The sequence below is a fragment of the Hemibagrus wyckioides genome, linkage group LG06 (genome assembly GCF_019097595.1).
Source record: "Hemibagrus wyckioides isolate EC202008001 linkage group LG06, SWU_Hwy_1.0, whole genome shotgun sequence".
NCBI classification, from domain to species: Eukaryota; Metazoa; Chordata; class Actinopteri; order Siluriformes; family Bagridae; genus Hemibagrus; species Hemibagrus wyckioides.
The window spans coordinates 42,038,307-42,051,652 of NC_080715.1; the positions used below are offsets into that span (position 1 = coordinate 42,038,307).

Genomic DNA, 13,346 nt, shown 5'->3' on the forward strand with positions numbered 1-13,346 from the left:
TATAGCACGGCGTTTGCACTTTTATGGCTTCCGCCTTCGACACGTGATTAAAATAACATGGCGGCGTGCACACAGAGGACAGGAGCGCTGGCACGTCTCATACAAAACGTGCAGTTTCACCATGAACGTATGTCGTGTTTAAACTTTTATTTCTTTATAAAGTATAACGGAGTGAATAGTGGAAATATTTCCGCGTGAGTGAGATGGATATGCGCGTGCGCGCGCACGTGAATGTCGTCCCTTGTGTTTAACGCACTGCGATTAAATGTCATTGTTTATTTTTTTGTTATAAATCTTTATAATCTCTCTTTTTATTATCTAGCTGCACCTTCTGTTAGAATAAAATAACAGGAGAGAGTTTAGCTGGCCGGACAGGATGATGTCCTGTTCTCCATAAGTATTGGCACCCAATATGTCAATGTAATAATGCGTATTTTTTAATTCCACATAAATAATTTAATTATGAGATTAAAAGCGTTATTAGTTAATTGTTCTTTGACCCGGTGATAAAGCTTGTTGTGATTAAGTTATTTCCTGTAAAGCAGTCTTTCCATCATCACCTGATGAGCTTTCTTATTTAATCAAAGCTCAATCTTCTTCTTCTTTGGGCTTTTCCCTTCAGGGGTCTCCACAGTGAATCGTCTCTCTCCACCTATCCCTATCCTCTGCATCCTCAACACTTCATATCCTCATGTGTTCCATCCATATACCTCCTCTTTGGTCTTCCTCTTTACCTCCTGCCTCCCTCACTCTCCCTCCTCTGAACATGTCCAAATGGATAGTTTAATAAATCCTTATTATAGTTCGCAGTCCTGAAACGCAGATCGGATCAGAGAAGTGGATCTAACTGCTGTATATTTTGTGCAGTTTGATGTTCTCGCTGTATCCTAATCATCTGTCGGTTCCTTTCCTACAGGCATGTTTTCAGTGTTCTCACTGCGGTTACAGGCTGCGGGTTCCGGCGACAAGCCGCCCACATTCACCCCTCCTTCCAAACCGGTGATCCTGGATAAATCGAAGCCTGAAGAAGCGGCGCGACGGTGAGAATGTTTCTCCTGAGAATCAAGCTGTCTGGTTTGAAACCCTGCAAGTTTCAGACTTATATATTTTTATCCAAATACGTCAGTGTAAAGCTTAGAGACGATACCCAGGACTGGAATCAGGCTGAAAACTTTAGCTTGGAGAAAACTCTGTGGAAAAAAGCTTAATGGCTTTAATGGAGTTTCAGTACGAAAACAAAAAGAGGCCTTGTCTCTAAAATAAACCCTAATCAGGGAAATATTCCCTCTTCATATCCAGATGCTGGAGGCGTGAAGTCTCTTGAGAGAAAATCAGATTCTTGCTGTTTTTAATAAAATGTCTCCCTCGTGATGATGTGGAGTGTGAGAGTAAAACAGACGCTGTGTTTCCATGCAGGTTCGTCAGCCCCGAGTTCATTCCTCCTCGTCAGCGCACGGCTCCGCTGAAGTTCTTCCTCGAGCGCAAAGACATGATCCAGAGACGCAGAGTGCTGAATATTCCCGAGTTCTACGTGGGTAAGGAGCGTTCCCGATGATCTTCACACTTCACTCCTTTCTCGTGCGCTTGATGAACTGACGGGAACCGGGTTTGTTTTCAGGAAGCGTTTTGTCCGTCACTACGTCCGACCCGCACGCCTCCAACAACACCAACCGCTTCGTAGGAATCTGCATCCAGCGCTCGGGTAAAGGACTCGGCGCCACCTTCATCCTCAGGAACATCATCGACGGACAAGGTGAGCTCCTCGTCAGAGTGGGTCAGGGGATCCGGAGCAGGACGTACGTTAGGTTTATCTCGTGACGTCACCTCCTGCTTTTCTGCCTATGCTAATATATTAGTTTTGCAATCTTCAGCTTAAAATAGCAAACACTTCATTAAGTAGCCTTTATTTGTCACATATACATTACAGCACAGTGAAATTATTTCTTCGCATATCCCATCCTAGGGGGTTGGGGTCAGAGCGCAGGGTCAGCCATGATACAGTGCCCCTGGAGCAGGGTGGGTTAAGGGCCTTGCTCAAGGGCCCCAACAGTGGCAGCTTGACGGTGCTGGGGCTTGAACCCCGATCTTCTGGACGACTCGGAGCCTTAACCACTTGAGCCACCACCCCCCACTTGTTTCTTTTATTGTGCACGTAAAACCATGAGCCAAGTGAATTTATAAGTTTCCTAATTTTTTGGTGATTAGTAAGCAGATAAAAAACACAAACAGCTCTTTTTTGACACCTGTGATGAATTCAGTACATTTTGATAGATCGTTGAAGAAGACATTAGCCTCCTGGTGGTCCAGCGGCAGGATCCTGCGCTCTCATTGCCGCGGCCCGGGTTCGATTCCCGGGGAGGACGCTAACCCTGAACTCTCAGTGTCGGTCCCAAGCCTGGGTTAAATGGGACGGTTGGGTCAGGAAGGGCATCCGGTGTAAAACCTGTGCCAGATTGAAACATGGTCTGCTGTGATGACTCCAAACAGGGAGCAGCTGAAAGAACAACAACAACATGACAACATTGATCCCTCTTCACTGACTGTTATTTTCAGCAGAGTGTGTGTGTGTGTGTTTAGGAGTGGAGATCTGTTACGAGCTGTACAATCCTCGCATGAAGCACATCGAGGTGCTGAAGCTGGAGAAGAGACTGGACGATAACCTGATGTACCTGAGAGACGCTCTGCCTGAATACAGCACCTTCGCCTTCGACGTGAAGCCTGTTCACCTGTCGCCCACACAGGAAGTCCCCGTCAACGAGGTGGGTGCGAGACGGATCATGGAGACATCTTACTCTGTTTTTCTTTCTCTGTGAGTTTACATTCCTCTCTCTCTCTCTCTCTCTGTGCAGATGAAGGTGAGGATGAAGCCTCGTCCCTGGTCCAAGCGCTGGGAACGTCCCAAGTTCAACATCAAGGGAATACGCTTTGACCTGTGTCTGACCCCGGAGCAGATGGAGCATGCTCAGAAGTGGGCGGAGCCGTGGAGGCAGTACGACATGCTGAAGGAGTACGACACGTCCACACTGGAGGAGAAGATCTACCAGGAAGTGCAGGCGGAGCTCAGAAAGTGAACTGTGAGGAATCCTAACACGGACTCGAACATCCTGGACCTCGCCATTCATACACCTCTGTTTGTTTGTATCTGTAAAGCGAATAAAAATGCATTAGTGTCATTAAATCTAGCCTTTTGTAGACTTGCTGCTGCAGACATTTCCATAATGCGCTAGGTTCAAGGAAGAAGCGCAAGCACAAATAACGTGAATCTGAAAAAGTTGTTTTTTCACGAGAAGACGCTAATGCCTCTAGAAAGCTGGGACGTGGCTCGAGGCGAGACAGTGGAACTTAACATGAGGAGTTTTTTCAGCGGTAATATAAATGACTTTATTTTTACGTCGATTTCTGAATATAGATTCTGCTATGTAATGAAACGTTAGTGCTAATCCGCTTAGCATCGTTAGCATCGAATTCGCAAAAAGAAAAGCAAACTTTGCATGCTTTCTATAATCTTCACCTTTAAGAATAAAACTGCTCTTTTAAATGAAAACACATTAAAACAGATGAATGGGCAGCATCATGGGTTCGAAAGCCTTTCTGTGTGGAGTTTGCATGTTCTCCCCGAGCCTGCGAGGGTTTACTCTGGGTACTCCGGTTTCCTCCCACAGTCCAAAAACATGGACATTTGGTTGATTGGTAATTCTAAATTGCCCATAGGAGTGAGTGTGTGTGTGTGGTTGTCTGTCTATATGTCTGACCCTGTGATGGACTGGTGAACTGTCCAGGGTGTACCCCTGTCTTTCACCCAATGTGTGCTGGGATAGACTCCAGCAGATCCCCGTGACCCTGATTAGGAATAAAGCAGGTATAGAAAATGGATGGATGGATGGAAAACAGACGATGACCCTGATCGCAGAGTGACATTTTCAGATATTGTAATTCCTTGTGTTGCAGCTCCCGACTCTGACCACAGGGGGGCAGCAAACACCCGTTTACATCTCAGTCACTGCTTAGACTTACTGCATTCACCAATTAATGTGAATTACATTTATTACATTACTACACTTTCTCCTCAAATAAATAAATAAATAAGCAAGCAAGCAAGCGTGTCTCGCGCCACCGATAATGTTTTTAGGATTTTAGTTGCCTGGCAAACCTTTTTTATTTTTTATTTTGCATCTATAACCATTTTTATTTGTATATGTAGGCATATTTAAAATATTAGGAATATTGAGCAATTTTGTAGTATAAGTTTTCAATAATTAGAGTGTTTCAATCCTGAAACTTTTGTACTGTAGCTTAAATTTATCTCATTTAATTTTTTTTTCTTGTAAATAATGTGGTATAACAACAATGTGGTGTAATATTAATCCGTAATTAGTAATTAATAACTGCATAACAATGTAGAATGGAATTGTGCGTAATGTAGGAACTAAAATGGGCAAAAGATGCGCACGTGCTACTTAATAAAGCATAATATTAATGTTGATAATTAGTTCAGGGTGGATTTTTCAACCTTTAATGATTTATCGTTATTTTAATATCATGGCTAGTTTTATAAAAATGGAATTTATTAGCCCAAAGTTCTCTGCGGTATGGATGTGTGGAACTCACCGTGAAAAAACGCTTGCGCGCGCGCACATCTGTACGACAATGTGGGTCGGCGTATACGCGCGAGCGCGCTCTCGAGAAATCCCCGCCCCGGCGCGCCGTTTCCGTGACGTCACCCGTCTCACGGACAGCTCGAGCGCTCCGTCGGTCGGTCGCTGGATGCGTTTAATAAGCGTTCCTCCGCAACCTGGATACCTGGATACGGAAAGAAAGGCGGAGAGATAGAGAGAGAGAGAGAGAGAGAGAGAGAGAAAAGAGAGAGAGAGAGAGAGAGAGAGAGAGAGAGGAAGAAAGAAAATCCTCACGTTTCACCCGGTCAGGTCAGGAACGGAGCGATCCTCCAGAGTCCGGAGTCCTCGCGACGCGCACGGTAAGGAACCGGACCGTTAAGAAGGTGCACGCGCTGATCGATGATTATGAAGCTGTGCATAAGCGTGCTTTATTGTAATGAGATGAGTGAAGTGATGTAAGCTGGATCCGCCTTCCTGCGGAGTTCAGACTAAAACACAAGCGGATCCGGGATCAGGTGTGTGTGTGTGTGTGTGTGTGTTTGAGTTTGGATCTTAATGACGGGGTGATGTTTGCGCATCTGTATGAACGATAATATAATATTAATTTGGGATCACCGTTCAGAGGATGAGGGAACACAAGAAGGTTTCTTAAATATGAGGCTTCATAGATGTCCCTCATGATTTTTCATATCCCTCAGAAATACAAGTACCAAACCAGGAGGCACGTGACAACCTGCTCTAGATTTTCACCAGGAACTCCTGAGCGGGTATAAATAAAGGTCTTCACCTGGTCTTCACCTTCATCTGCTTGTTCAGGGTGGAACCACATTGTATACGTTTTTTTTCTAACCTTTAGTACAAAAGTGCATGTGTATCTCAATACTTCAATATTAGGTATCTTATGTACCTCAGTGGGGTGATGGTTCCTTTTACTTCTGAGAGGGTACCTGATAAAGATCGAGAGCAATTTGCCCATTGTTATAAAACTATAAAGGCTATTAAATCTTTTTCTAAATGTCTTTGGGTTGGAACCACCAGAAGATCATGATGTCATGATCACCGACACAGATATGAGCACCAACTGACCAACTGATATCCATGAACATCCATTCCCAGGACCAGACTGGTCTGAATTTATTCAACCAATGATCTATGATTAGAATTTCCATAAAACTTATTCACAAATAATAGGGGAAAAACCCCCCAAGGGTGAGACTGATGAATGGATTGGGTGGTTGTTGTGCTGAAGCAGAAGCTCAACCTCTGTGTTTGCCTCTCTACCTCCCGATCCTTCACTAATAGTAATGAGCTGTGGGTAGTGAAGAAAAAAGCATAAGGTTATGGAAAAGGCTGTTCCTCCACAGGATTGGCAGATTTAGAGTGAGGAGCTTGACTATCTGGGAGAAGTATGTGGTGGTTTGGATGCTCCTTGGATGGAGATGCATCAAGAACATCCAGTCAGATGGACCATGTAGCAGATTCAGGATTCATGTGGCTTGGGATCATCAGCAGATCCTCATAGAGGTTCTGGAGTCTGTAGCTTGTTGCCAACACAACCCCCAGTAGGAAGAGCAGGAGAAAAGTGAACGCCCATATTTAGTTTGATGTCTTGAATAGGACAACAATAGTCACTGCAAAAAGATGTATCGACATCTCATTAACATCTCAAAGGAATGCTTTAAACACCGCGGCACTGACGGAGTTAGGTGTCCACTGTACCTGAACACCACACCGTGACCTACATGGTCTTGTTTGTAATCACATCACCAAACGGGTTCTGCAGGTGAAAGCGCCGCTTCCTGCAACGGTATCCCCTCACTGCCCTTATTTTTTTACTGAAACGCGAGACTCTGTGCATTAGGAACGCTCCCATTTGTGCTCTGTTCATCGCTCGGATTGCCATCCCAGCGCTTTAGCACGCCTCAGAAACATTGTGCTGTGAAAACAAATGCTTCTGCTTTGGAATAGTCCTGTAAAGTTTATTTAGGGTGCACAATTTCCATATCAGTTTAAATTAGCTTCTGTTTACGTTGTCTTAGCATTTACACCGTTCCCGCTGTTGAGGTCACAAGACTTTGATGTTTCTCACTATAGCAGAAGTTTGTTTAGAGTTGGACGCTAGTTTATTGTTAGCGTCCTGTCTGGTGTGTCTAAGTTCCAGGATCACTTTACACCGACTCAATAGCTAAATGCTGGACAGTTACCTTGTTAGTTTTAGCGATGAGCTAGCTTATACATTACACATTTCAGTTGCCTAGCAACAGAGCTTCCACAATTTTTTTTTAGTATTAAATAAACTATTTATTAATGTCATTCCAACAAACGTAGATTTTGATCTTTACAACAATTCTGCCGTGTTAATTACGGAAACATACGACCTTCTGAGTCTGAGATTTGGAAGCTTTCTGACAGCACAGACTAAACATGGCTGCCAGCATGAGCGAGCATGCTGCCTAGCATAATAAACAAGGAGATAAAACTGTACAGTAACTCAAGTAGCACCATTTTAGTTAACGTTTCTGAGAAATTGTACCTATATCTGATTCTGGTCTGTTAAAGGTTAGGAAGGGACGTTGCTTAAGGTAAATGCTAGCTAATTTTAGAATGCTGACATTTTTACAATGCTAACAAAGTGCACAATATTGACTAAAGCTAAATAAGTAGCTGAACTAGGAAAAAACTAGGAAACTAGGAAAAAAACCCATTGTTTATTTCCAGCTCACTCACATACACACACACACACACACACACACACACACACACACACACATACACACACATACACACACATACACACAGTCTCTGTCAGTCACTAAAATAGCAAGAAAGCTTAATGAACGATTCAGTCAGGCGGATGTGGGTGTAAATAGTGGTAAATAATAGAAATATAAATGGGCATCACTGGAATTGAGGCGGTCGTTGCAGTTTACTGTGTAAACGGACAGGTGTGTATGTGTGTGTGTGTGTATGTGTGTGTGTGTGTGTGTGTGAACAGGTGAAACTGGCTGACGTGCCTTTTCTCCTTGCTAAACTTTCCTTGCTGCTTTTCTCACGCTGCTGGTTGCCGTCATCACATATTGAATAATTACACTATCTTGCTGGAAGGAACAGCTGGTGTGTGTGTGTGTGTGTGTGTGTGTGTGTGTGTGATCAGCTGTTTCCAGAGACGGGCCAAATGCTGCATTTAAAAAATACAGTTAATAATATCTTGCGTTGGGGATGTCATATAATCTGACACTGAGGGATTTTAGAGCTGGCGCTCACACATGAGCTACTCCACAGCACCAAACTGTTCACTATCTACAAGAAGAGTGTTTGATTTCTAGAATAGTCTCTGTTCTGTGTAGTGTTGTTCAGTAAACAGGACTGATAGTCTCGGCTGTCCTGTGATAACAGAGCTCGAAAAGCAGTAGTGCATTTAACACAGCAGGTTGCATCACCGTTCTCCATTAACGTCCTGATACACAGCGGGGGGGAAGAGAGTGAGGATAAACAACACGCTGCTGAGACGGGAAGCTGAAATTATATGTACATCAGTGCAGAATGTTGGAGGGCAGTGACTCTCAAGACTTCTGCTGCTGGCATTATACTATAATATATATTACATTATACTATACTATAATACTTACACTGATGTTACACTGCACTGTACTACACTATACTACACTATACAGTGGGACCTCGGCATATCAATTTAATTTGTTCTGGAGGCGAGTTCTTAAGGTGAAAATTTGTATTGCGGATTGGATTTACTCATAAGAAATAATGTAAATGCAGATAATCCCTTCCAGACACCCAAAAATATGACCAATATTACCAATATGGAGCATATGTGAACTGCATGGCTGCTTACAAAGAACTGACCCAAGCCAAGCATTCCATGTCAAGGCTCCTCACAGGAAGTCGTGCCACCAAGCTTGGGCTAAAAATAGAACACTATAATAGACTCAACAATATAATGTATTACAGCTTAGTGTAGTATACTTGTATACTTGTATTGTACTCCAGAACACTGTACTGGGCTATACTACACTGAACAACCGTAGTAGTAGTATTGCACTGTTCTGTACTATACTGTACTACACCAGACTATAACACACTACACTACACTGTACTGTACTACACCAGACTATAACACACTACACTGTACTACACCAGACTATAACACACTACACTGTACTACACCAGACTATAACACACTACACTATACTGTACTGTACTACACCAGACTATAACACACTACACTGTACTACACCAGACTATAACACACTACACTGTACTGTACTACACCAGACTATAACACACTACACTGTACTGTACTACACCAGACTATAACACACTACACTACACTGTACTACACCAGACTATAACACACTACACTGTACTGTACTACACCAGACTATAACACACTACACTACACTGTACTGTACTACACCAGACTATAACACACTACACTACACTGTACTGTACTACACCAGACTATAACACACTACACTACACTGTACTGTACTACACCAGACTATAACACACTACACTACACTATACTGTACTGTACTACACCAGACTATAACACACTACACTGTACTGTACTACACCAGACTATAACACACTACACTACACTGTACTGTACTACACCAGACTATAACACACTACACTATACTGTACTGCACCAGACTATAACACACTACACTACACTGTACTGTACTACACCAGACTATAACACACTACACTACACTGTACTGTACTGTACTACACCAGACTATAACACACTACACTACACTATACTGTACTGTACTACACCAGACTATAACACACTACACTACACTGTACTGTACTGTACTACACCAGACTATAACACACTACACTACACTGTACTGTACTACACCAGACTATAACACACTACACTACACTGTACTGTACTACACCAGACTATAACACACTACACTGTACTGTACTGTACTACACCAGACTATAACACACTACACTACACTGTACTGTACTACACCAGACTATAACACACTACACTACACTGTACTGTACTACACCAGACTATAACACACTACACTACACTGTACTGTACTACACCAGACTATAACACACTACACTGTACTGTACTGTACTACACCAGACTATAACACACTACACTACACTGTACTGTACTACACCAGACTATAACACACTACACTACACTGTACTGTACTACACCAGACTATAACACACTACACTGTACTGTACTGTACTACACCAGACTATAACACACTACACTACACTGTACTGTACTACACCAGACTATAACACACTACACTACACTGTACTGTACTACACCAGACTATAACACACTACACTACACTGTACTGTACTACACCAGACTATAACACACTACACTACACTGTACTGTACTACACCAGACTATAACACACTACACTATACTGTACTGTACTACACCAGACTATAACACACTACACTGTACTGTACTGTACTACACCAGACTATAACACACTACACTACACTGTACTGTACTACACCAGACTATAACACACTACACTACACTGTACTGTACTACACCAGACTATAACACACTACACTACACTGTACTGTACTACACCAGACTATAACACACTACACTGTACTGTACTGTACTACACCAGACTATAACACACTACACTACACTGTACTGTACTACACCAGACTATAACACACTACACTACACTGTACTGTACTACACCAGACTATAACACACTACACTACACTGTACTGTACTACACCAGACTATAACACACTACACTACACTGTACTGTACTACACCAGACTATAACACACTACACTACACTGTACTGTACTACACCAGACTATAACACACTACACTATACTGTACTGTACTACACCAGACTATAACACACTACACTATACTGTACTGTACTACACCAGACTATAACACACTATACTGTACTGTACTACACCAGACTATAACACACTACACTACACTGTACTGTACTACACCAGACTATAACACACTACACTACACTATACTGTACTGTACTACAGCAGACTATAACACACTACACTATACTGTACTGTACTACAGCAGACTATAACACACTACACTACACTGTACTGTACTACACCAGACTATAACACACTACACTACACTGTACTGTACTACACCAGACTATAACACACTACACTACACTGTACTGTACTACACCAGACTATAACACACTACACTATACTGTACTGTACTACACCAGACTATAACACACTACACTACACTGTACTGTACTACACCAGACTATAACACACTACACTATACTGTACTACACCAGACTATAACACACTACACTACACTGTACTGTACTACACCAGACTATAACACACTACACTACACTGTACTGTACTACACCAGACTATAACACACTACACTACACTATACTGTACTGTACTACAGCAGACTATAACACACTACACTACACTATACTGTACTACACCAGACTATAACACACTACACTACACTGTACTGTACTACACCAGACTATAACACACTACACTACACTGTACTGTACTACACCAGACTATAACACACTACACTACACTGTACTGTACTACACCAGACTATAACACACTACACTACACTGTACTGTACTACACCAGACTATAACACACTACACTACACTATACTGTACTACACCAGACTATAACACACTACACTACACTATACTGTACTGTACTACACCAGACTATAACACACTACACTACACTGTACTGTACTACACCAGACTATAACACACTACACTACACTGTACTGTACTACACCAGACTATAACACACTACACTACACTGTACTGTACTACACCAGACTATAACACACTACACTACACTGTACTGTACTACACCAGACTATAACACACTACACTACACTGTACTGTACTACACCAGACTATAACACACTACACTACACTGTACTGTACTACACCAGACTATAACACACTACACTATACTGTACTGTACTACACCAGACTATAACACACTACACTACACTATACTGTACTGTACTACACCAGACTATAACACACTACACTACACTATACTGTACTGTACTACACCAGACTATAACACACTACACTACACTATACTGTACTGTACTACACCAGACTATAACACACTACACTACACTATACTGTACTACACCAGACTATAACACACTACACTATACTGTACTGTACTACACCAGACTATAACACACTACACTACACTGTACTGTACTACACCAGACTATAACACACTACACTACACTGTACTGTACTACACCAGACTATAACACACTACACTACACTGTACTGTACTACACCAGACTATAACACACTACACTACACTGTACTGTACTACACCAGACTATAACACACTACACTACACTGTACTGTACTACACCAGACTATAACACACTACACTACACTGTACTACACCAGACTATAACACACTACACTACACTATACTATACTGTACTACACCAGACTATAACACACTACACTACACTGTACTACACCAGACTATAACACACTACACTACACTATACTATACTGTACTACACCAGACTATAACACACTACACTACACTATACTGTACTGTACTACACCAGACTATAACACACTACACTACACTATACTGTACTGTACTACACCAGACTATAACACACTACACTACACTGTACTGTACTACACCAGACTATAACACACTACACTACACTGTACTGTACTACACCAGACTATAACACACTACACTACACTGTACTGTACTACACCAGACTATAACACACTACACTACACTGTACTGTACTACACCAGACTATAACACACTACACTACACTGTACTGTACTACACCAGACTATAACACACTACACTACACTACACTGTACTGTACTACACCAGACTATAACACACTACACTACACTGTACTGTACTACACCAGACTATAACACACTACACTACACTGTACTGTACTACACCAGACTATAACACACTACACTACACTGTACTGTACTGTACTACACCAGACTATAACACACTACACTACACTGTACTGTACTACACCAGACTATAACACACTACACTACACTGTACTGTACTACACCAGACTATAACACACTACACTACACTGTACTGTACTACACCAGACTATAACACACTACACTACACTATACTGTACTGTACTACACCAGACTATAACACACTACACTACACTGTACTGTACTACACCAGACTATAACACACTACACTACACTGTACTGTACTACACCAGACTATAACACACTACACTACACTGTACTGTACTACACCAGACTATAACACACTACACTACACTGTACTGTACTACACCAGACTATAACACACTACACTACACTGTACTGTACTGTACTACACCAGACTATAACACACTACACTACACTGTACTGTACTACACCAGACTATAACACACTACACTACACTGTACTGTACTACACCAGACTATAACACACTACACTATACTGTACTGTACTACACCAGACTATAACACACTACACTACACTATACTGTACTACACCAGACTATAACACACTACACTACACTGTACTGTACTACACCAGACTATAACACACTACACTACACTATACTGTACTGTACTACACCAGACTATAACACACTACACTACACTATACTGTACTGTACTACACCAGACTATAACACACTACACTACAC

General features: G+C 42.0%; 2 protein-coding genes and 1 long non-coding RNA gene across 5 annotated transcripts in view; 2 read left to right on the forward strand and 1 right to left on the reverse strand.

Moving 5' to 3' along the window:
* On the forward strand, nucleotides 1-3,571 carry mrpl19 (mitochondrial ribosomal protein L19). The gene is made up of 6 exons (XM_058393466.1): nucleotides 1-127; nucleotides 917-1,040; nucleotides 1,417-1,535; nucleotides 1,619-1,753; nucleotides 2,578-2,759; nucleotides 2,850-3,571. The coding sequence occupies exons 1-6, from the start codon at nucleotides 58-60 to the stop codon at nucleotides 3,069-3,071; spliced, it is 852 nt and encodes a 283-aa protein (XP_058249449.1). The 5' UTR covers nucleotides 1-57; the 3' UTR covers nucleotides 3,072-3,571.
* Nucleotides 420-4,748, reverse strand: LOC131355207 (uncharacterized). Its single transcript, XR_009204839.1, has 2 exons — nucleotides 4,609-4,748; nucleotides 420-3,142 (listed from the first exon to the last, which is right to left on the reverse strand). It is a non-coding gene; the product is annotated as an uncharacterized LOC131355207 (long non-coding RNA).
* A 92-nt stretch (nucleotides 4,749-4,840) lies between these two features.
* The window catches only part of itsn2a (intersectin 2a), a 43,354-nt gene continuing 34,848 nt past the window's right edge, over nucleotides 4,841-13,346 (forward strand). For all 3 annotated transcript variants that reach the window (XM_058393455.1, XM_058393456.1, XM_058393457.1), the window contains exon 1: nucleotides 4,841-4,975. The gene's annotated coding sequence lies outside the window, so the exon portion shown is untranslated. The remainder of the gene's footprint in view (nucleotides 4,976-13,346) is intronic.